The sequence below is a fragment of the Arvicola amphibius genome, chromosome 2, assembly GCF_903992535.2.
Source record: "Arvicola amphibius chromosome 2, mArvAmp1.2, whole genome shotgun sequence".
Lineage (NCBI taxonomy): Eukaryota > Metazoa > Chordata > Mammalia > Rodentia > Cricetidae > Arvicola > Arvicola amphibius.
Window position 1 is genome coordinate 156,773,492 of NC_052048.2, and position 24,149 is coordinate 156,797,640.

Below are 24,149 nucleotides of genomic sequence, written 5' to 3' on the forward strand. Positions count from 1 at the left end.
ATCCCTGCTAAACTCACTGAGGCTCCAAACTGCACCAGAACGCAACAATTTATTTCTGTCATCATGCTCTCCCTGGAATGTGGAGCCATTCATTCAAGTTTACTCAGAAAAAGCCCACATGACACAGCTCCATCTCTGCCCCCCTAGTACTAGCATGCTTTTGAGGCTCTGGGTGCTAACTGTGTCTTCACCACCTCTCTCCTACTGACTGCCAGCCCTGAGTGACTTCAAGTTCCTCCCAGCTTTAAGGATCAGTCTCACACAAAGAGCTGGAAGCAGAGAACATGAATACTCTGTGTCAGACACATTTCTATGACCTGTCCTTTCTTGACAACCTCTGAAACACCCCTAAAGGAAGTGTCTGTATTGTATGAGGGCCTCCAGCTACATCTGGCCAGTTTACCTCTTTGCTGCTTCTTAAGAGAGATGGGACTTTTATCTGTTAGGGTTTTAATATCCTTCGACAAAAAGGAACAGCAGGAAATATAGCTATATAAGTTTTATTTGGAATCACTAAATACATTGTCAAATAGACGTGATTGATGGCTTCCTTTCCTGGGTTGCTCATCACATCTGTCATCCCAGGATATGGTAGACAGATTAGTCATGTGGGGCTGGACCCCCTGTGCCGCCTCTGTGGAACACACCACCTGACCCGCGAATGATGTGTGGACCTGGCTCCAGTCTAAACAGATAGCTATGCCTGACAGTTTATAAACACAGGAAGAGAAACACATGAACAACAACCCTAAGGATAAAAGACAGGGTCAGCAAACGCCTCAGATACAAACAACAAACTCCTGAAGGAAGTACAAGGACAGGCGGAGGAGGAATAAACTGATCTCAAAACCAAATGCAATGTGTGGGCATCACACAGACCCAACTTGTTTGAACAAACAATCATAAAAAATCCATGAGGGACACTGGAAAATTTTAACACTAGATATGTGTTACAGTAAGGAATTGTTGGTGTGTTTAGGTTTTATAGTAGTTCCACAGCTATGTTTTGAAAAGAAGTTCTTTTAGTTGAGAGACAAATAGCAAATCTTGATGTGGATGATGTCTGGGGCTTTCTTCAGAAAAAGGGCAGTGGAGAGAGAAGTAGGAGCACAATGGAGACGGTGCAGACTGCACACTGATAATAGAGCTGTAAGCAGTATGCGAAAGCTTGTGTCACGTGACTTTTTCATGCTTACAATAAATGGTTTCAACAACATTAGCTTAAATTCACGAACAATATCAACAAAAATCTCACCATTGGCCATGAGTCAGTATTGTTGCAGTGTTGTAGGAAAAGAATAGATAATTGAAATGAATTTTTAAAGATGATGGCCCCTGGGGAGAGGTGCACAGGTAGATAGTGAGCATCACAGACGGAATTTGCATATGTTTCATGCGTTCTTGGTGTGTACCAAATGTCATATAATTTTTAAAAGAGTTGTAAATGAAGGCATAGTCTTTTTTTAATCTCATTCTTTGAAAGAAAAGAATTGACAAGCTACTACTTAACGCATGGTATTTTCCTTGTGGTTTTGGTTAAAAGTGTCTTCTCAACTTTTGCAGATCATGTTAAAATATGTACGTGTGGGGCTGGAGAGATGGATGAACAGTTAAGAGCACTGGCTACTCTTCCAGAGGACCCGAGTTCAATTCCCAGCACCCACATGGCAGTTCATAACCAGTTCCAGGAGGTCTGACACCCTCTCACAGACATACATACAGGCAAAACTCCAATGCATGAAATTAAAAAAGGAACATGTACATATGTTGCAGTATACTTTTTATAAACAAAAATATCAGGAATCCTATGAGTTACAAATAGAGAGATATAACATTTCACCATGATAATAGAGAAAATATATCTTAAATGTGTCATGTCTCTTGTCCCTTGGGCCAAGAGTCCCCTGCAAGCCTTGACATCTGGGGCATGGAAGACAGAGGATTGTATGAGTCTCATGTTGTCACTCAACACCACTGCTTCTTTCATAGTGCAGAAATGGGACCTAAGCACGTGTGTCTACCTATGGCATTTTCTAGGAGTAGGCGTATTGTCTGAAGATAGAGTACCATTCTCTAATAATAAATTTAATTGGCCATGTAATGTTGGAGGGTGTTGGAGCCTGCAGAGGGAGCCCTTGTACTAGGAGACAAGGAACAAAATAGCAAATTCTGGGGTTTCTATTTGTAACCACACCACAAGCTTTGTCCAATTCCTACAGTTATCTGCCTTGACTCCCTCCAGAACACAAGTGTTCAGATGCCTCCCCTTCTCATTGCCCACAGAAGGGATGCTAGGTGGGGGAGCTCTCTGTCATTGTCACTGGAAATGGCCATGTTTAGGAGTGATACACACTTGTTCCTGAGAAGGAGCTAGCAAGGGTTTTAGCCACCATAACCTTGCAGAGAGGTTAATTTTGACTCCTTTAAAAACAGGTGAGTTCTTAGGCTGGACATAGACTTTTACTTTTTTACAGAAGAAAGGAAAGGAGAATCACCAGCTACTCCCAAATGTACTTTTTTTCTCTCATCAGCAAATTTTTGCTGTGGCTTAGAATATAAATATCATTATGAATAATAATGAACATTTATGAAGTTTATCATGCAGCAAGTAATTTCAGACACTATCTTGGTAATGTTACGAACATCAGCTTATTCCATTTGATAAATAAGGAAACTGAGGCTTCAGAAGACTTATGACAATGTCCAAACCTATGCAGCTTGGTGAAATTCAGAGCCAGGTGTGACTCCCAGAGCCCCTCTCCCATTTAAAGTCTGCTAAAACCAGATATAAAAGGGCCACCGTCTCCAGAGCCTTCCTCCGGCTGCTATTTAATGCAGAGACCATAGCTCTGTGGCTGTGAAAGCCCTTTTCCTGCATCAAGCTAGTCATATAAAAGTAAGCAAAATATCCTGAGTTATAAAAATTCTTCCTGGGTTATAAAAGCTCCACACACCTGTACAAATACCCAGCTGGCTAAGGCTTTCTTTTTATCATCCCTCCCTTTATTGCCATTCCTTGATTTTGTGGTTTATCCCAAATTTTTCAGTGATCTAATCCCAGATCACCTCTACCCCAACCACTTTGCAGGGATCTAACCCCAGATCACCTGTACCCCAAACTGTGCAGGGATCTAACCTCAGATCACTTATCTAGAGAGTCCTCTGTGCCTCTTCTCACCCAGCCTACAGTGTCAGTGTACTTGACTTGGTGGAGTGGTAACACGCTGCGATGCCTGCTAATTAGAACGTTGTCATGTTAAATGTCTGAACTGCATCGCTTCATGCATCTGTCAGGGTGACCCTGTAAAGCAGATGTCATATAGATCACGGATGAGGACCCTAAGTCTCAGGGGGATTAAATGTCCTGCTGAGGTCATGGAGCTGACAAACAGCAAAGGTTCTGAGAGAGCAGTGATGAACATTGGCACACTGCTGTGCCTCCTGTATTTTATAAGACTTAGGTAAAATATTTTAGACAATAATTAACCTGCTAGACTGACTTTACACGCACATGCACATTAATAAGGCTTTACTGACCTCCTCTTCCTTTGCTTATGCCGATGAAGGCCCTGCCATTTTTGAGAGGTCTATAACAGCAACTTACAGTTGTTCATCTAGTGATCTCATACTTTTCGAGTTGGAGAATATCAAAAACTAAATTGAATTCACTGTGGGAAACATCAGTCTTAAGAATTATTCACACTATTAGAGGAGGAGAAGTAGACTTCATGATGTAACCATAAGCAAACATTTTCTGAATGTCTAGCTGCTCGGGAGATGACACCAGCAACTGACGAATGGGGCTTCGTGACACCACAAAGCTCCTGCACAGCAAAGGGAACAATTGGAAATAGGAAAATCTCCCTACAGAATGGGAGAACATCTTTGCTTTCCTTACAAAGGGTGGCATAAATACAAAATGGAATTTCTTTCAACCATAAAGAACAAAGTTATGCCATTTGTCAGGAAAGAAAGAATTATTTAAGGAATGACACTCTGAAGGTCCCTAAATGATAACGCCAAGGAACGCTGAATTTTAAAATAAGGGGGAAGTCAAAGCAATGATTAGCATCTGTTTAATATTTCTCTCTTTCTGGGTCCTAAATAAAATTAAGCCATAACTATGATGTCTTCAGCTTCCATGAACATAGCACTATGAATGATATCAGCAGACGCCGTGGGCTAGTAACTCATGAGTACCTAACTCGCGTGTTGTCAGAGTGTCCGTGGAAATTTTGGAGGCTTTGTTCAGACACCTAGATAGGGGTCATGGAATGATTGGTTGACTAATGATGTCATATCCCTCTGTCACTTCTCAGCGATGGCCAGTATGCAGCCATGGAAACAGTGACAGTTACCAGTGTGATCACCGTGAGAATACAGAAACAATTCAAAAGATCTAGAAAGCACAGCTTTTCAAATTGCTATCACATTTCCTTCTTGCTGTCTTCCGGGCTTTAAATTTCAACTTCTCTAAAATTCATATCCACCTTCAAGCACTTGATCCCTTAGTTCCTGCTAACTTTAATGCTTGCTGTAGAACTTTGAGATTTGTTGGTAATTTCTTCCTTTTCTCAAAATCAGCTCATTGAAACTGAGCATACGATTTTCCGGTGCTAAGAATCTCCCTGAAAAGGGAAAGTCTTTCTTAGTCAGTAGAGTTCAAAATTATGCAAACAAGGATAGCAATATTGGCCCTAAGAGGGGAAGAAGAGGCCCCCCATTATACATATTCACTGTACCTCTTCATCAGAGGAAGTTCCTACAACCTAAAAACACAAAAGGTCTAGAAGGCAACATGGGTAGTGAATGTTCAGGGTTTAGTGTTTGTCTTCAGAGATGCAGTGATGTGAACATGCCAGGGAAGAGGAATGTAACCCCAGAAAACAGCAAGCAGAGAAGAAAGCAGTATGTAAAGCTGTGCACGGCCAGAAACAGCTCAGCTTTCAAGAATTCAAGGAACTGCCTTGAAAAATTGCCTCATCAAATTTCCCAGGTCCTGAATCTGACATTTTCAGAAACCTTCGGGTCAAACTCCCTACCCTTCAAACTTCTTGTTTCTGGCTTTAATTATTCCTGTTGTGAACTTATGGCCCATTATTTAGCATTTTAAAATATAATCTTATTAATTCTTTGAAAATTTCATGACAGTGTGTTTTGACCATATATATCCCCAAGCCATCCCAGATTCACCCCCACTTCCCTGCCTCCTCTGATTTGGCAATTACTAGGGAGAAGTGGGTTTTAGTCTGCTTTGGAATCCTGAATTCTTAATATTAGTATCCCAAATCCTACATCCTTGACTGGCCCTTCTTGTCTGGGCCGTTCATAGTGGAGTTCCTTGTCCAGGCCACATCTGCCGATGGAAGCCCCAGATTCCTAATGCATCTCTGTGTGAATTGGCCTTCTATTCTGCCAAGACTTGCTGGTAGCATGCACATATGTGAGCCATTGCAGAGAACAGAGAAGCAATTCAGACTCTGGGAACATTTTTAGAATAATGATACTCAGTGGAATTTCACATAGACTTGCATTTTAATTTATTACTATGGGCCACTTTTGTCAAGCAAAGGATGTATTTACAATACTTAATATTTAAAGTTTGGGGGCAATGTTCAACACTTTTTGGGTTGTGTTTGTGCTTATCTTTACAGTTTACACAATCTGGGTTTTCATGATGGAAACTTAGAATAGAAGAAGAGCAACCAAATTGCATGCAAAACAGCACAAGGTGATTAGAGGACGGACAGCACTGGAGACGCAGCACCGGGGTCTGGGCAGTCATTCTGTCTCCTCTAACTTATTCCTCCATTCAACCTGTCACTCATCGGATTCATAGCTTCCCTCCCAAACACAAAACATACATGCTATAGTATGTTTACATTGTAAAGAGGCAAGTTGTTCAAACTCTGGTCATTTTAAAATGTTTAATATGCAATATTTTAGGAATATTTAGGTAATAAATACTAATTATCATAATTCAAAAAACAATAATAACCCAATATTCCCTCTGTCCACATATGTTCTTTCAACTACTTGATAGTTAAGTAGCCCTTGGAATGCCCCTAAATCCAGGTTAGCTTGAAGGATTGGTCTATATGAAACCATTCCACAGGTTTGGATGAGCCCCTGACTTTTCTTGACACTAACAGAGCAAGAGGACCAAGCAAGATGAATTTGCCCCCTGAGGAGGCTCGGAAGAGAGCCATCCCAGTATTTTATTTCAATAAAGCCAGAATCAAACTCCAAGACGGGGACTTATCTGAGGATCAGTTCTCTCTCATCTCCTGACTTTTCAGGTAAAGACTTAAGAGCAATGACTTAGTTGCAGCCCTTAAATGGAATCTGAGAGCACCTCAAAACTGTCTTCAAATCACAGGGATTCCCTTTATTTCCAGGGTTCAGTGGAGGGATACAGGCAGAATTGGGCTGGGTCTCTGAGGACGACTTCCAATAGAGTGGGTTGAGACATCAGGACACAAAATGAGCTCTTTCCCCTAGAAAGAGACCAGTGCTCTGGATCTTTCCTAGTGTGTTCACAGGTAGACCTCCAAACCTACATCTGCTGCTGTCCTTGAAAATGTTTATAAGAATTTTGAAATAACTCAGAAATTCTTGGCAAAATTTGATGGTCTATAAACATTTTTCACTAGGGGAAAGCAGAGTTTCCACAAGGTGCTAGATGTCTGGCATTGGTTTTTAATATGTTTGAACATAGAAGCTTTGATTCTAATGTTTGTGTCATATGCTAAACATATGTGACCTTAACTAAATATCACATAAACCATCATAAATTAATCATCAACCTTAATAGTTTCCTCATTTCCAAACACATTTGTTTTGCAAGTTCATGCCTTAAGGCCAAGGCTTTAAGGTGACTACACAGAGTTTAAATGAAAAACATATATCAGGATATAAATGTGGATGGACACGCGCACACACACACATACCCCTCTAGATACTTATACCTCTAGATTATCTGATATTTTAATGCAAAGTAACAGAAAGATTTGTCATATATATTTGGGTACTAGACTTCTGTTGCCTTACTGACAATTTTGCTGATTTGATCTCTACTTTATTGGGAGGATGAAGTTAACTTAAAGTCGACTTTTTCCAAATATCTCCCTTACTTTCCTCATTTATGTCTGTGTATGTATTTCTGAATATGTACGCTTTCACAGTCTTCTCCAGAAGGGAAGGCCAGATGAGACTTAGGGCCTCTATGCAAAAGGAGAGATGATTTTGAACATAATTTAAAAGCTAGTGTCTGCTTCCAGAATTGTCTTTATTTTCAAATCTATGATTAAAAGTTTCTTTGATTCCAACACGAACTCATGCTCATAATATCTCCTTCTGAGCTGGCGTTCCCGTGGCTGACACACTCTGCACAGGAAGAAACAGAAGGCAAAGCAGATAGGGCAAAAGGCAGCTCAGAGGAAGGATGAACAGAAACAGGCAGATTCCGGTGTTCTCCCCCTTCACCCTCTACTGCTGGAAGTAAGTTGGAGGCCAAGATGAGTTTTGCTCACAGTATGCCTTCTGGAAACACATTTGCTACTTCTAAAATCAAAAAGGTAAGATAAAATTTTGCAAGTAAGAATACTTTTGTTAGTATTTTTGCCAAAAATAATTAAAAATGTGAAAGTAGTAGAGATTTTTGCAGTATTGTAATATACAAAATCATTCAGAAAATACCTTAGTCAGTATATTAAGTAATCTGACAGAGAATATTCACAAGGATTAAATTTCAAATGTTCTTTATCTGTGTAGCTATTAATACTAAAAATGAAGCAGTAACATAATAACTTAATATAATAATACTTTTATAAATATTCATAACCAGCTACTCTTTGAAAATATCAATGGCCATATGTTTCCATTGAAACATAAACACAGCCAAGTATAGATCTAACATATTTTATTTCATATCTTATTTTAAACAGAAATAAGCTTCTGCTTCCTGTAGGGAAATATTTAGTATAATAACAAAAGAGTTTACCAATGTTTCACTTGGAGCAGAAAGTAATACTTATATACTGAATTTTTCTATTTTATTAAATTTTAATGTTTTGATAGATTCTATGTGTTAAAGAAAATAATGACTTAATATCTGAATACAGTGTGGTTTGTTGACAACATTAGAACTTCTTCAAGGATCAGATTCAAACAACCTCAACTTTGATCATTAGATCATCTCAAGTTCTACATATAGCATTTTGGGGGCACTTTCAGCAATACCTATCACTGGGATTCTCACAGTTACCCCAAGAATTCCATCTGGCACAGATGTGAAAATAGCTCTTACAGATGCTTATTATTGCCAAGGGCTTTTAATCTTTTGTTTTCCTTGGGTCTGGCAGGAGAAAAGAGCATCTGCTGCACCATAGGGGAGTTATCCATAAGCACCCACTGCACCATAGGGGAGTGGTCTATAAGGACCCACTGCACCATAGGGGAGTGATCCATGACCACTCACTGCATCATAGGGGAGTGATCCATGACCACTCACTGCACCATAGGGGAGTGATCCATAAGCACCCACTGCATCATAGGGGAATGAATTATGAGCACCCACTGCACCATAGGGGAGTACAGAAGCGTTCTCACTACTAATTACTGCAGCAGAAACAATGAGAAAGGTAACAGTTAGCATTAAACACACATACCATCTTTCTGCAGTGACCTAGAAGCATGAGAGAGCTAAGTGAATAGCTGAGTAGTCAAAAACAAACTTCTCTCCTTAAAAGCCCTGATTATTCATCCACTTCCCATTCACTCAATAGACTTTATAGCTGAGTGATAACACTTAATTCTGGAGTCAAGAGGTTAGCAGAGACTACAAAGAAGATGCCTACAAGAAAACTTACATCTCATGGAACCTACAGAGCACCAGTAATAATAAATAAGCACCCAGAGAGTGATCCAGTCTACACATGAAACACATGTCAAAGGGAGGTGGTGATGTTTTGTAAGGGGAACCTGGGGGAAAACATTAGCTGAGGCCTTGAGATCTGGCCATGACCCTGAAAGCATGAGAGAGTTGCAAGGATAGCAGCCCAGTGTGACTGGATGTCAGGGAAAGGGAAAACAGGCAGAAGACATGTCAGGTCATAACTGCCTCCAAGGCTGGGAGAGGTTGCTGAGCTTCACTCCAAGACCAGAGAAGCCACCAGAGAACTTCTAAGAAGAACAGAATTTACTCTCATTTAGGAGGGCAGATCTGGAAGGGTCAAGCTCAGGGGAGAGGCCATCTTGGTACCTAGGCATGTTGGCGGTTTGTCTGAAGGAAGCTGCAGAAGGAAACAATCCAGACAGCAGGTGCTTTCTGAATGTGAAGCTGGCAGAATGAAGCCAAGGGAAGGAGAGCCATGGCCAGGAAAGGACCAAGGAAGACTAAGAACTTAGTCTTCTTGGGATGTACAGCACTGCCCTTTACAAAAACACAGGGTCAGAATTAGAGGTTCTGGTTTGCATATTAGGTTAAAGACCTTTATAAGAAATTGAAAGAAGATCTGTGTAAAAAATTAGATACATGAGAAGAAGCGTAAGGAATGAAGGCTTGAGACTTGGATGTCATTATCATAAAGATAGGACAGAAAGCTGTGGCACAGGATGAAGAAGTTAGGGAAAGAGCAGGATGGAAGGAGAGATGAGGGCTCTGAGATAGCCCAGACCAGGTACAGAAGAAGAAGTCAATCAACATATTTATGGGCATGTTTTCCAGGAAATCCATGGGTAAGGGTGAATAACTCATTAATAATTCTATATATCACTATTCTCCTATTGTGTCAGATTAAAAATTAATCACACTTACCAAGGTTCCCTGTAAGTACTTTTTTAGAACTGATATTGTTGCCCTACTTGAAAATCTACCTTGCTCCAGTGTCTCCTACACCACGCAGCCCATTGGTCCAGGGGGTCCTGGCATTCCTCGAGGTCCCTGAGGTGACACATTATGAGAGGGAATAAGCATCCTTGTAGCATGCTCAGAAAAGTGGAGGGAGGGAGGAAGAAAGGAAGGGAGGCAGAGAGAAAAAGAATAAGGGAAGGAGGGAGGGGGAAAGGAGAAAGGGAGGGAGGGGCACAGAGGGTGGCATGGAGGGAAGAAAGGTTTCATCACTGCTACAGCTGGCTGTGTAGCTTATAGAGTTCAAAGGTTCTCAATACAAAGAAATTATAAATGCTTAAGGAAGCAAAGATGCCAATTAAGCCAAATTTGGTCATTACACACACACACACACACACACACACACACACACTATATATATATATATATATATATATCACATTATCATACTATAGCCTAATGTATATTTGATATGCATAAATTTTAAATGATCCTTATGAAGAAGAAGGCACAACCACACTTACAGCCACGCCAGGATAACCATCGCCTTTTAGTCCTGGAGCTCCCACTGGTCCTCGAGGACCCTGGGCACCCTGCAAAAATGCCAATACCGAATCATGGTACCAAAGCATGAAACATCTAGTAGAACTTACGCTAAACAAGAATTCAATCAAAGATGGATTTGACGGCAAAGGAAAACTTGGAAATATCTGCCACATTACCAGTCCCTTATCTCCTCAAAAGTCCCATTCATTGAGACATTGGGTATGTGGTGTGAAAGTAAGGAATATATATGAACCATTACAAAGTCTTCTATAGGAAACATGGATCATGGGAATTGGAAAACAGTTTTTGTTAATATTTTAATTCAAAAATTCTACAAACAGTTTATCTCAAATCAGGGAGAAATATAAACATGAGAAAATTTAGGAAGTACTGTGTTGGGGTGTTAAAAAAGAATACATAACTGATTTACTGTAGACTGTCAATTACAAAGAGCCTACCAGACTGGGTTATGTCTACTGTCTTCCCCTGTATACCAAAATAACAGAACACTGAGTCACCCAAATGGAGATTCAAACAGGCTGAGTTACAGAGCGGGCCCTGACTATTTGCTGCTAACCTCGGCACTGTGACTTTAACTGGCAGCCCTCCACTCCTATACAGAGGCCAGGGAGAGATGTTATCGTCCTTTTGACAGCAGCATCCTGCAATTTTATTTTACAAATAAAATTCCAAAACATTTTGAGTAGAGTAAAATGGGAGAAGAGGAACACGAGAAGGACTTGAAGAATCTTTTAGAAGGTGCATAAGTTCACAGACCTGTATTTAAAACAGTGTCTTTGCAGTACACCACAGCACTTTCTACTGTGAATGCTAACAGCCTTGTGCCCATCTCTTGCTTGATAAAAAGCTGTCTATGCTTTAGGTTGTTTTTTTTATTATTATCTTACAATGGAGGAAACTCTAGTAACAGGTCAACTTTGTTTGTCATGAATAGAAATGCAATAATACTTTCAAATTGTTTCCTTTACACACAAGCACATTCTGAGATCAAATTGTGATTATCCCAACCCAAAAGTTGCCCCTCAGTCCAGCTCTCCACTGAGACTAACTCCTGACAAGGAAGGAGTGACGACTCGGGAAGGCTAAAAGCTGCAGGCTTTTTAAGCACGTTTAAGCACCAAGGAAGTTAAATTTAGTTTGAAAGCCATGAATTGCCAGCAGTTGTCTTTCTGTCGATCCAAGAGTCTGGGGTGTACGTGGCCAGCCTCTAAAGGGTCACCTTTAGAGACTATTTTGACCACTTATGAAAAACAGTGCACTGTTTGCCACCAGCACAAACTCAAGATAATTTCTTAAAGTCGTAGTGTAATAGGGAGCAAGATCAAGGTACATTCAAACAGGAGATGATCACTGCCAGAATCAGCTTGCTAAGCCATTCTGGCTACATTTAACATAATTCTGGCCATTCCTGTATGAGACTTTTTCCCAAATAAGGCGCCATCTCTACCCACGCTATGAACAGGAGAAGGACCAATGAAACAAGTAAAATAAATAAAATATTAAATGCTCCCTGGTTATGCTTAAAAGAAAAAATATCCAGTTTTACTTTTGGTTTTTATTTCTGTACTCTAAGCCAGTGATATATTACCAGCAGCTGGAAGCGATTAGCCCCTAGCGGCTGGCCACTCAGCAGAGGGAAGTACAGACACACCCATGGCCCACATTTTCTCCTACAGGTCTTTGTCTTCTCTCCTGGGGAAGTATGGTAACTTTGTTACTCCTAGCCTCACTGTATAGTTGCCACTTTGACAGGATTTGGAATCACAGGGAGACAGGCTTATGCTTTTGTCTTTGGGGAGTTTCCAGAGAGTCTGCCTGAGGAAGAATGACCCTTCTAAATGTGGATTGGCACCATCCCCTAGACTGGGGTCTGGAGTTAATAAAAGGGGGGAAAGGAAAAGGCTCCACTGACCACCAGTATTCTCCTTTCTCTGCTGCCTGATTGGACAAGATGTGAACAATTCTTGCCACCATGATTTCCTTCACCATGAATGAAACTCTGCTTCCTACATCATGAGCCAAATGGAACCTTTCTGACCTTAAATTGCTTTTCTCGGGTATTTGATCACAGCCAGGAGCAAGGCAATGAATCTAGGAAGGGTCTTGGGTCAGACTAGGGACATAGTTTATTGGGGACACCTCATAATAATTTTATAAATAGTGACTTTTTGCTATTTTGCCTTTCTTCACTTAATTCAAGAAAATGTCCTACAGAAGCAATTCACATTGACCTGTCTCTCATTCAACGGAAATCAGCACAAAGCTGATTTGAAATGGGTATTAGGGCAGGCCCTGAGAGTCCCTGAGTAGCATGTAAAATCAAATAATGTGCCAACCTTATATCAGACATTTAAAGGAGCTTATGACCCTAAAAAGTGTGAACATGACTATACTAGGAATAGATACCACCAAGAACACCCCTGGAGCCCACTAGGGGAGAACACAGCTGAAGGGGTAAGAATCTTTAAGTATCATCATTTGCAGTGCCCCATAATTATCAGCAGATTGGAAGTGAGGCTTACTATAGCTGCACATTGTCATGGAAAAGCAGGAGTAAGGACAGATAACCAGCATAAAGCACGGAGTATGAACAATCAGTTATCAAAGCAACATGGAACTGTCCCACACACATAACTAAACAAGACAACGTGAAAATGATATTTTGTTTATGTTCTAACAAATAAAGCTTGCCTGAAGATCGGAGTGCAGAGCTAAGCCTCTAGAGGCTAGGAAGTGGTGGCTCACACCTTTAATCCCAGGATTCTGTTAGTTCAAGGCCACCTTGGGCCCGCTAAGATGAATCTGTCTAAAAGAAACAGAGCTCACACAAAGGTGATTCCAGCCCTTGGGATCCCACGCCTTTAATCCCAGTACCAAGGAGGTGGAGACAGGAGATATGGCTGGGGGGGGAAGAGGATTATAAGGTGAAAGGAGACAGGGCGGCAGCATAGTCTGTAAGGGTTTGGAGGGGACAAATGGAGTCTGGAGATGCAGTGTGAGGACAGGGTCCTTCACTCTGATCATTGGCAGAGGTAAAAGAACTTTCTGGTGGCTGGCCTCTCTGCTTCTCTGATCTTCAGCACTAACCCCTATATCTGATTTTGGGTTTTCATTATTAAACCAACTAGAATTTGTGCTACATAACATCTGTAGTTTCACATGGGAAATTTGACATGTTTCCTTGAGTCAGCTCCATAGCCAGGGTCCCAGGAGCAGGATGAACAACCTGGCTGAGGTTGTCTGGCTTCTAAGAAAAACCTTATTCCCGAAAGCTTTACGTGACAGGAACCTGCGGTCTTGGGCAGACGGAAGCAGTTGTGACTCTGGTGACGTGAAAAGAGTGTTTTCTGACAATGGCCGAGTCAACACTTTGCCATGAGAGCCAGTGTTCCTTAAGTATGTGAAAATAAAACTGCTGCTTATTCCTTTTCTCTTCCCCGCAAAGGACATAGCCTCTTGACATTTATTTCATCAGCAGAGAAACTTTACAAATAAACGATCAATCTATTAAGTGGGATCATTTGGATCTTGAACATCCCCCAAAGGTCTATGTGTTCAAAGGTTGGTCTCCAGCCTGTGACCCCTATGGATACTAGTAGAGCCCTACAGGTCTAGCTGGAGGGATTAGGTCACTGGGAGCATTTCCTTTAAGAGGATATTGGCGCTCTAGTCCTTTCTTATTTCTGTTAGCTCACTAACTGCCAAGAGGTGTGCAAGAATCTTCTATCACATATTTCCACCTTGATGTACATACCGCAGACCAAAGGGACAGAGGTCCACAGCCTGAAAACTGAACCATGAAACCAAAAGAAACTTACAACTTGATGATGCACGTATTTCATTTATGGTGGCAGAAAGCTGGCTAACGTGTTAGGGATCAAGTTCCCTTTTTCCTGCTCCAACTCCCCCTTCTTTCATTCCTCTTCCTTCTCCTCCTCATTCATTTCTTTTGCAGTGCAGGGATCAAACAAAGGGCCTCTTTCATGCTAAGCAAGTACTCTACCACCTAGTTACAGTCCCAGCCATAAGTCTACCTTCCCACACACAGAAAGGGAGCATAAATAAACCTTACCTTTGGTCCTCTAACAGAAAGTCCTGGTTCTCCTTTCAGACCAGGCATTCCAGGTCCTCCTCGATCCCCCTGTTCATTTCAAATAACATTGGCAAGGCTCTCGGTTACATGAAGAACTGCAGAAGTACACAGTGAAAATAGACTGCCTGTGTGTAAGGAGCTTGATCTATCCGTCTCATCCTTTGGGCAAATTTGAAAAACTCAAACGAAGAGTTAATAAGCCTGTCAGCAAAGATTTCTACAGATGTCTGGGACAATCTACTAAAATAACACATGACAATTAGACTCACATATATAGATTAAGAATTCCTACCTACAAATTCTCTTAAAACTGAGTGCATCTTTTCAATTGTAGATTTTAGTAGATTCTCTTGTAAATGTGATAACATTGCTATGTGTGTTGAGGCCTAGTTATCGAGAGAAGAAGCAGGAAACATGGCATGTCAAGGGTGAGAAGTCTGGCTTTTAGTCTGTTTATCTGTGACTATTAATCACACTTGGGAAATCTTCCCAAACTAAACTTCTAGCTCACTAGAACTATCATCACTGACATAAAAAACATATATGTATTTCCCCCTTCAACTTTAAAGAGTCCCAAGAATGTATACCTTAGGCCCAGCTGGTCCAGGAACTGATATTCCAGGCATTCCAAATGGGCCCATAATGCCCGGCTCTCCCTGAGAAAACCAGAATAGCTGTCACATTTCAAGCAAAGAAACCATATGTAATTATAGTAAGAAAAGCAAACAAATGTCTGCATATTTCAGAACATTCAAACCCCTGTCTCTGGAAGTGTGAATATGAAAATGACTGGAACATCCTTTGCAAACCACTGCTAGAGTTATTAGCCTGTAAGTTCTCAGTGCCTTGGGTTTTGATTCTACTCCATGTACTGGCTTTGTGGGAACCTAGTCTGTTTGGATGCTCACCTTCCTAGACCTGGATGGAGAGGGGAGGACCTTGGACTTCCCACAGGGCAGGGAACCCTGACTGCTCTTTGGACAGGAGAGGGAGATGAAGGGGTAGTGGGGGAGGGGGAGGGAATGGGAGGAGGGGAGAAGGTGAAAATTTGTAGTAGTAGTAGTAGTAGTAGTAGTAGTAGTAATAATAATAATAATAATAATAATAAAAGTTTTCAGTGCCTTTAAATAACTGTGTTCAATTAATTTCTGAATAGTAGGAATTTTTTATCTCTTGGGTAGCTTTTTACTGGCCAATAAAGATGGAAGAATCCGTGGTGTCTGTGTTTTATATTGTATGCAAAGAAGCTCAGAAAAATCTTGTATTCAATTATAGAAATAGTCTTCAGCACAAATTTTCCAGCATTCAGCTAATGTATAAACCTTCTCCTTGGTCGCTTTTATTCTCATAGCCCGTGTTGTATCACTATTCCATTGTCCAGTATACACATCCTTTTTCTGAGGCAGATCTTATATATTTTATTTAAAAGTTGAATAGAAAATTGAAACATCTTTCTCTCTCTCACTACCTTCTGCCTCCCAGTCCCACTCTGTCTATCTCTCCTGCCTCTATTGTATCTAATATTAGGTCCCAGAGACTTGAGGAGCAAACCGTAATTCCTATGTCTCATCGGAATCTAGACCAGTGTTTCCCAAACACTAATGCACAGGTAAGAGTCTGGCAAAGAAGCAGTGTTCAGTTTCAGATCCTGAAATCCAGATTCCATGCATCTAACAGACGGGGCCCAGGAATATGTATTTCTGTAAGCATCTCTGAGGATTCTGACCTAAGCACTGTTAACACAGTGTGAAAACCTCTGCTCTAAAACACTGTCACCTGTCACTGCACATCACAAGGTGTTCAAAATGACTCACTGGGACAGAAACAGAAAACATCACAACTTTATATATTGTGGTGGTTTGAAATAAAAATGGACCCAAAGGAAGTAGCACTATTAAGAGGTGTGGCCTTGTTGAAGTAGGTGTGGCCTTGTTGGAGGAAATGTGTCATTGTGGGAAAGGACTCTGAGGTCTTTTTTGCTCAAGCTTCTCTCAGGGTAACACTCAATCCACTTCCTCTTGCCTTCTGAACAAAATGTAGCCAGCATGTCTTCCTGCACACTGCCATGTTCCCTGTCATGATAATAATGGTCTGAATTTGTGAACTCTAAGCCACCACCTCAATTAAATGTTTTCTTTATAAGAGGTATCATGTTCATGGTGTCTCTTCATAGCAATAGAAATAACATAGCAATAGAAATAACAGAAGTTAGTACCAGGGACTGGGTATTGCTGTAATAGGCCTGACCTTATTTTTCATTGGAGAAATTTGAACTTGGATACTTTGGGACATGAAAGCAGTGGAATGCTTAAACACATGGCTTAATAGGCCATACTAGTAGGGTCATGGAAGGCAGAGTTATTTGAACTAGTTTGTTTGTTTGTTTGTTTGTTTTGTTTTGTTTTTGCTTAGAGTTATTTGAACTGTTGGGGGCTCACCCAAGAGGTTTCAGAGAAGAAGAGTTTTAGTTTGTTGCCTAGAGATCATTCTTGTGATTTGGTGAAGAAAGTGGTTACTTTTTGCCCTTGTCCAAAAAGTCTCCATAATGCTAAAGTGAAGAGTTAGTTGCATTGGCAGAAGAAATCTCAAAACAGCCTTGCATAGACTCTGTTGTATGGATATTAGTGGTAACTCTAATGAAGATTTATAATGAAATCAACGAGCTGATCAGAGTAATCAAACATGTAAATTTTAAGGAGAAAAAGAGCACCAGGAAGTGGAATGTAGCTAAATCCTACGTTCAAGGTGATGAACAGTTTAAGCAAGGGAATAATGGGAGTAGTGACCTCAGGACAAGATCCCACCCAGCTAAATTTCTAATTTGTGAAAAGGGATTAAAGAAAAACTTAGAGCCTGGCGTGGTGGGGTACACCTTTAATGCCAGCACTGGGAAGGCAGAGGCTAGCAGATCTCTGAGTTTGAGGCCTGCCTGTCTACAAGGCGAGTTTTCAGGACAGCCAAGCTTAGGCAGCAAAGGACAGAAAGCTAATGAAGATGTGATTGAGGAGACCATGTTCCAGCCACAGCAAAACTTGGCAGTTTGGGCCGCATGACTCTGGCTTTAGAGATAAAGATAGAAGAAACAGATTAACTTTATTCATCTTTTAAAACTTCTTCTATTAAAACACCAAGTTTACTTTGAATAAAATTAGCTACAATATAAAAAGCAATGACAAGTCCTTGTGTTTCTTGAACAACCTGTGGCCCTTGAAGAAACATGGATCGCTGGGTCCATCCCCAAAAATGTTTCTAAGATCAAATCTCAGAGACTCTGGGAGCAAGATCAAGAAACCTGGATTTCTAACAATTCCCCCACAACACTGAAAGGCACTAACCTGCGTTAACACAGTTAACACAGTTCCTTGTGCTGTGGTGACCCCCAGCCATTAAATTATTTTATTGCTACTTCATAACTGTACTTTTGCTACTGTTAAGAATGGTAATGTGAATATCTGATATACAAGATATAAGATATGCAACTCCAAAAGGGTTGTGACCCGCAGGCTGAGGACCACTGCCCTAAGGCTATGACCAATCATGGCTCTAGAGGCAATCCTGTTTTGTAGCTCCCTTAGTTTGTCAACACCAGTTTTCAAAAGTTTCTCTCTTGGGGTTGGAGAGATGGAACTATATTTGCAGCCCTTATGGGAGGCCTGGCTTCTATTTCCAGCATTCACGTGTTGGTTCACAACCATCACTAACTCCAGGCTCTTATCTGGCCTCCAAGGGCAAGAGTCATGTACATGGTAAACATTCATACATGCAGGCAAAATGTACACACCTAAAATAAAATTAATAAATCTAATTTAAACACTCAGAAAGAAACCCATTTTCTCATTACCTAGTCATTAAATTTTCTCAGCTCTTTTCTGATAACCTGTGTGGTAGTTGAATGTACTTGCCCCCATAAGTTCATAGGGAGTGGCACTGTTAGCGATGTGACTTCATTAAAGTAGACATGGACTTTTTGGAAGAAGTGTGTCATTGTGGGGGTGGGCTGTGAGGTCCCGTATGTGTTCAAGCCGTACTCAGTGTCTCTGACCTCTTCCTATTGCCTACAGGTCAAGATGTAGGACTCTCGGCTCCTGCTCCAGCACCATGTCTGCCTGCACACATTTACTGAGTGCCAGAGATGGTTCTAAGTACTGTCTGGTAAACTCTGTACTGTCATGATTGCTCTGGGAACTAGATCACATTCTCCAGCTGTATGAGTGATTGGCACGGATGGCTCAAAGCAGAGCATGATGGGACAGGCCTTCCAAGGCCCTCTTCAGCATCATGGAGGCTACCTGTCAGTGAGTGCTGGGCTCACTGTTGCTTAGCTAAAGAAGATGCTGGGGCGCAGGATGTGCTAAGGCCCCACCTTTACGTAATTACTAAAGATGACTGGTGCTAGAGTCTCCCGGAATCTAAAGCAAACGGTTATATACTCTGTGAGAGCTCTATCCTATTAGGGTCTGGGCCAAGAACGTTTTCCAAAGACATTTTCCTTTGGGGGTTTTTTGTCATGTATTTGTTGGGAAGGAAACAAGTAATCAAATTTGAAGTGGAAATTTAATATTCTATTAAAACCAGACACAGTTACCATCTCCTCAAAGCACAGATGAGAATATAAGAAACATACCTTTGGCCCCTCGGGTCCTGGAAATCCCCTCTGTCCTTGATTTCCTTTGCTCCCTTTCTTTCCTTCATCGCCCTGATGGAAGAATTACAAAGATATAGAGGCTGTATTAGCACACAGTCTCACAGCACCCACATCAGAGCCAGGCTCTCAGCAAATAGTGGTTTTCAAGTGAGCCTGCTAGGCACAGCCTGGCCACCCAAGGTTTGCCAGCGCTTGTCAGAAACCTGCCCAAGCTTTGTCATTCACTCAAAAGGATTTGATGTTTTTAAGCTCTGAATGGCAGAGTACTTATGCTTGAATTCCTGAGTCTCCTGTACCATGGGTCTGTGCACAGATGGTCCTAATACATCCAATATTTCAGAAAAGAGATGGTTTTTATCCCGTGTCTCTAAAAAACATTAAAAGAGACATTTTTCAAATCAAGGCCCCATTCTTCCCCACCGGGGAGACTAGTTCATTCTACATAAGAAGGCCAATAATTTTGTTGGTAAAAAGATAGTCAAGCAGTAACCTGGAGCAGAGCTGGAAACTGACTCCCATGGCTCCTCAGCCTAAAGAATTCTGCTACATTCCACACAAGCTCTCAGCGTTAGAGCGCTCTCTTTCAATGAGGCTCTACTGTGGGGCATTCCATCCAGATGTGGGTTCAGGTTAGTGAAAGACTTTCTCCTTGCGTTCATGGCTGAGGTCACTGGCACATTGTTGGCACACGCAGTGGAGCACATTGCTGGTACGCCTGGTGGGGCCACAGTTTTCAAACAAGGATCACCATCATCTGGAGGGCTTAAAAGAGCACAGATTTCTAGATCCCATGTCCAGAGAGTTTCTGATTTAGTTGGTTTCCACAATGGCCCAATAATCTGCATATCAAATATTTGGGTAATGCAGACCCAGCTTATCTAGGGACTACCCCTTGAAAACCAATGACTCAGGTACTAACACATCAACAAAAGGATGTTCTGCTGAAACAACAAGAGCCTCCAACTGGATCCATAGGATGCAGCTAAGTCTGCAGAGCACACACTAACTAAGGGCAGGGCACAGCTGATAAATGCATCCAGACAGCTCCTGCTCCACCATGGAGAGAAGGGCAGGACCACAGCTATTTAATTTCTTTCATCCTTCACAGAATTCAACCTCCAGACCTAATCACCTCAGAACACAAGTGCACAGGCACGTGTCATGAAGCAGCAGTGCTGCCTGGGGTGGCCTGACTGCATCTTATGTTCCAGCGATTATTTGTGCTGCATTCTCCTTGGTGATGGGTGCATTTCCGGTACCTTTGCCCCCTGCTTTGATGCCCATTCTCTCAGGTTTCCCACACTTAGTACTCATGCATGTGTTCTTGCTGTTCTGGGGATTTCTCCATCCACCTCCTTACCTAAACTTCAGGTCTTTCTCGGAGACACCACCCTTCTGCATGGCCTCACTTCTGATTGTGGATAGCCCAACATTTCTAAACAGATATTTTACGTGATGTTTTAAAAAGTGTTCCTGTCTCCTTGTTTGAAGAAAAAGTTGATAGGTTCAAGTGGTTGAAATTGTACAGATATATTTAAATTTCAGTTTCTCACCTTTAAGACTAAGGGTTTGACTTTAGTTAATACTTTGACAAGGCTGATTGAGATATCAGTATTTTAATAGAATTATAAATAGAATACTAATATATATGCATTGTGATTGAAAACTCTGCATGCAAACTATAAGAATTCTGGCCCCTTAGAGATGGTATGTTATGCTGCTAAAAATATAATCCTGTGGGTGAATTTATATCTTCTCATTTGACATACAAAGATGTTGGGCAATGGTGGCACATGATTTTAGGCACAGCACTTTGGAGGCAGAGACAGGCAAATTTCTGAGTTTTAGGCCAGCCTGGTCTTCAGAGTTCTAGAATAGCCCACACAGAGAAACCCTGTCTTCAAACCAAAACAAACAAACAACAACAACAACAAAATCAGGTTATTCAAGTGGCATTTCTGGAGGGAGTAAAACGAAAGTGCCATGTTGTTTATTCATGCTTTAGACTAGGAACCTAACCCATGGCCTTGCCTATGCTAAGTGCATTCTCTCACCCTTACATTGATGTTTAATGAGGTGCTATGCCTTGCTATTATATGAACGCCTATAAATATTTGAATAAACTTTAGGTACTTTCAGACTCTAACAATGTATCTTGAGAATTCTTTTCTTTCCCATGCTTTCTTTAAATATCAGTTGACCGCTTGTTGAGAAAACAGGTGTTGAGTTCTTTTCTATGCTAGGTCTTAGGATGGCTGTGGGAAAATAGAGACAGATAATATACCCTTGCCTTCTTCCAAAAGTTCACAAGACAGTATCCATAATTTTAAGCAAGATGTAAACACGTTTGACATAGCCAAGATGAAAGTCATCTCGCTCATAAATGGACTCTTTAGATGGGGACCAAACACAGACAGCTGCCTCCTGTGGACTGTCATCTGCATACCTTGGGCCCTGGCTGTCCTTTCCCAGGTATTCCTTCTGGGCCTCTTGTTCCTGGAAGCCCAGCTTCTCCCTGAAAGAAAAGACACAAATGTCGCAGCTGGTTCTTGGAGGACAGAATGTAGAACCCACCCCCCAAACGTGCCAGATCCTCATTATCATCTCAAAATTAAAATGGAAGCTTATCAAATCAGTAAATTAGCATTAAACTTCCTTTTAACCAGAGCAGCTGAAATACCACAAAGAACTCCTGTCTCCCAATGTCCAAAGCCCTAAGCTCAGTTTCACACTGAGTATGGGTTTTTCTTTTTTTTACAACAAGAAAGACCTCCACCTCACCATCTGCTATTTTTCAGTAGTTTTCCTGAAAACCGAGTACTTCAAATGTCAGCAGAAAATAGTTCAGTGCCCTTGCGACAGACTAATTTCCTAGATGCATCTACAGACTCTCTCTTTTGTGGGAAGAAAAAATGTTTTTGTTTGAGATTGAATTGTTGTGATTTCTAGAACTCTTAGAGAAAAAGTGTCAAGGCCAAAACAACAGCCGAAGCTAAGAGCGTGTAGGGCACCAAGGTAACCATGGAACCCGGTTCTTTCTGGGGTAAACAAGAAGATTCGTTCTCACAGATAAAGTCTGCCCTGGGTAGATTAAGCCTCGGTCCCGGAGGACTGAGATGTTTCTTTGGTGCCACGGTTTTGACACTCTGATAATATGAAAACAATAAAATTACCTTCTTTCCAGAGGCTCCGTCTTCTCCTGGGACCCCAGGCTGTCCCGGGAGCCCCACGGCACCCGGCTCCCCCTGGTGGATAAACAGATATTTCAGTGGGATGTCCTTACTGTGAAACTCCAATGTGAGGTCTTTGGATTTATCTTACAACACTGAGACAGCCTCTGAGAGAAGAAATGGGATTAGCAACTAAACTTCACAACTTTGGACAAGTTACCTAATCTCTTTCCTTTCCTTATTTTGCCGTGGGTTGAATTGTGACATCCCCAAAGAGTGAGTTTAGTCGGAAATCGGGTCTTTATAGATATAATCAAGTCAAGACAAGATTATTAAGGTGACTGGAGTCATGATAAAAAATAAAACAAAATAAAATAAAAGGAGTATGCTGTCCTGTGTAAACAACGGAAAACTCTGAGACAACAGGGGCACGGAGTGCAGACACAGGCCAAGGAATGCTGAGGATTGACAACCATAGTGAAAGCTAACAAGAGGCCAGGAAGGATTCCTCCCCTAGGGTTTGCTGAAAGCACGGCTACAGATATCTTGATTTCAGGCCTACAGCCTCAGAATCACAGATTTCTGGTTTCCCAGGGTGCTCAGCAGTGGCATTGGCATGCTAGCTCTCTCTATAACCGCTGCGCTGCAAAAGGGACCCAGGAAGTGCGGCTCTTCTTTCCAGGTGATTTGTGATTAGTAATTAAATCATTCACTAAAACATAAATACTGCTTTCAAATGGTATAGAAGCGTTCTCACTGCAAAATATGTTGAACTAATTTAAAGTCAACTAACCTGAAAGGGCTAGTGAGGGGGAAAACCAGAGTAAACCTAAATTGACTAGAAATATGTGATAAAAATGAGGAACAGAGCAAACTTGAAAACAAAGGAAGCTCATCCATAGAATTAAAAGGTGACGTTTCTAAAACTAGTAACAAATGAACAGCAGGAGGGGTGCAGATGTTAAAAGTACTAGAAGAGAAAGCTGACATGAGCGTGCACACAGTACAGACTTGTAAAGAGCATTTAAAAGTCCAGCGAAAACTTCAAGCCAGTGCCTTGCAAAATGCTAAACCATGGTTGGACTGTTGGGTCGGCAGTGAAGGAGACTCATTGCTCTTGCAGAGAACCTGGGTTTGGTTCCCAGTACCCACACAGCGACTCACAGAGGTCTAACCTCCAGTGCCTGGAGATCTGGCATCTGTCTCTTCTGACTTCAGTAGGCTCCTGTGTGCACATGGTACTTATGCATGCATGCACACACACACACGCGCGCACACACACGTGTGCACACTCACGCACGCACACACACATGCACACACACATACACAGACACACGCACACACGCACACACGCACACACACACACACTCATGCACACATTAAAAACTTTTTTTCAAAGAAAAACATTAATGAATGTATAATCTTTCAAAATGTTATTAAAAAGTCAAGTTTAGTAAAAAAACAATGCTGTTAACAAACAGACTAGTGGTTTAAAGTCTTTAGGTCACTGGTTCTCAACCTGTGGGTCATGACACCACACAGGGGTTGAATATCAGATATTCTGCATATCACATGCTTACATTATGATTAATAACAACATAAAAATTACAGTTATGAAGTAATAACAAAATAATTTATGGTGAGGATCACAACAACTGTATTAAAGAATCACAGCATTGGGGGTTGAGAACCACTGCTCTGAATTCTTCACTTCCTAAGATAGTAAAGCCCTTGTTGGCCCTCCAGCCAGGCTGCACTAAACTTTTAAATCTTTGAAGAACATGCTCTCTATTTTAAAAAACTTTCAAAACAAAACAAAAACAG

General features: G+C 41.3%; 1 protein-coding gene across 1 annotated transcript in view; it reads right to left on the bottom strand.

The window, feature by feature from the left end:
• The window catches only part of Col28a1 (collagen type XXVIII alpha 1 chain), a 169,614-nt gene that overhangs the window by 74,503 nt on the left and 70,962 nt on the right, over nucleotides 1–24,149 (bottom strand). Inside the window, 10 exon segments of the mRNA XM_042054567.1 lie at nucleotides 18–72; nucleotides 3,702–3,824; nucleotides 9,877–9,904; nucleotides 9,907–9,943; nucleotides 10,375–10,443; nucleotides 14,490–14,558; nucleotides 15,098–15,166; nucleotides 19,135–19,206; nucleotides 21,602–21,670; nucleotides 22,329–22,400. Coding sequence (XP_041910501.1) covers nucleotides 18–72; nucleotides 3,702–3,824; nucleotides 9,877–9,904; nucleotides 9,907–9,943; nucleotides 10,375–10,443; nucleotides 14,490–14,558; nucleotides 15,098–15,166; nucleotides 19,135–19,206; nucleotides 21,602–21,670; nucleotides 22,329–22,400 — 663 coding nt within the window.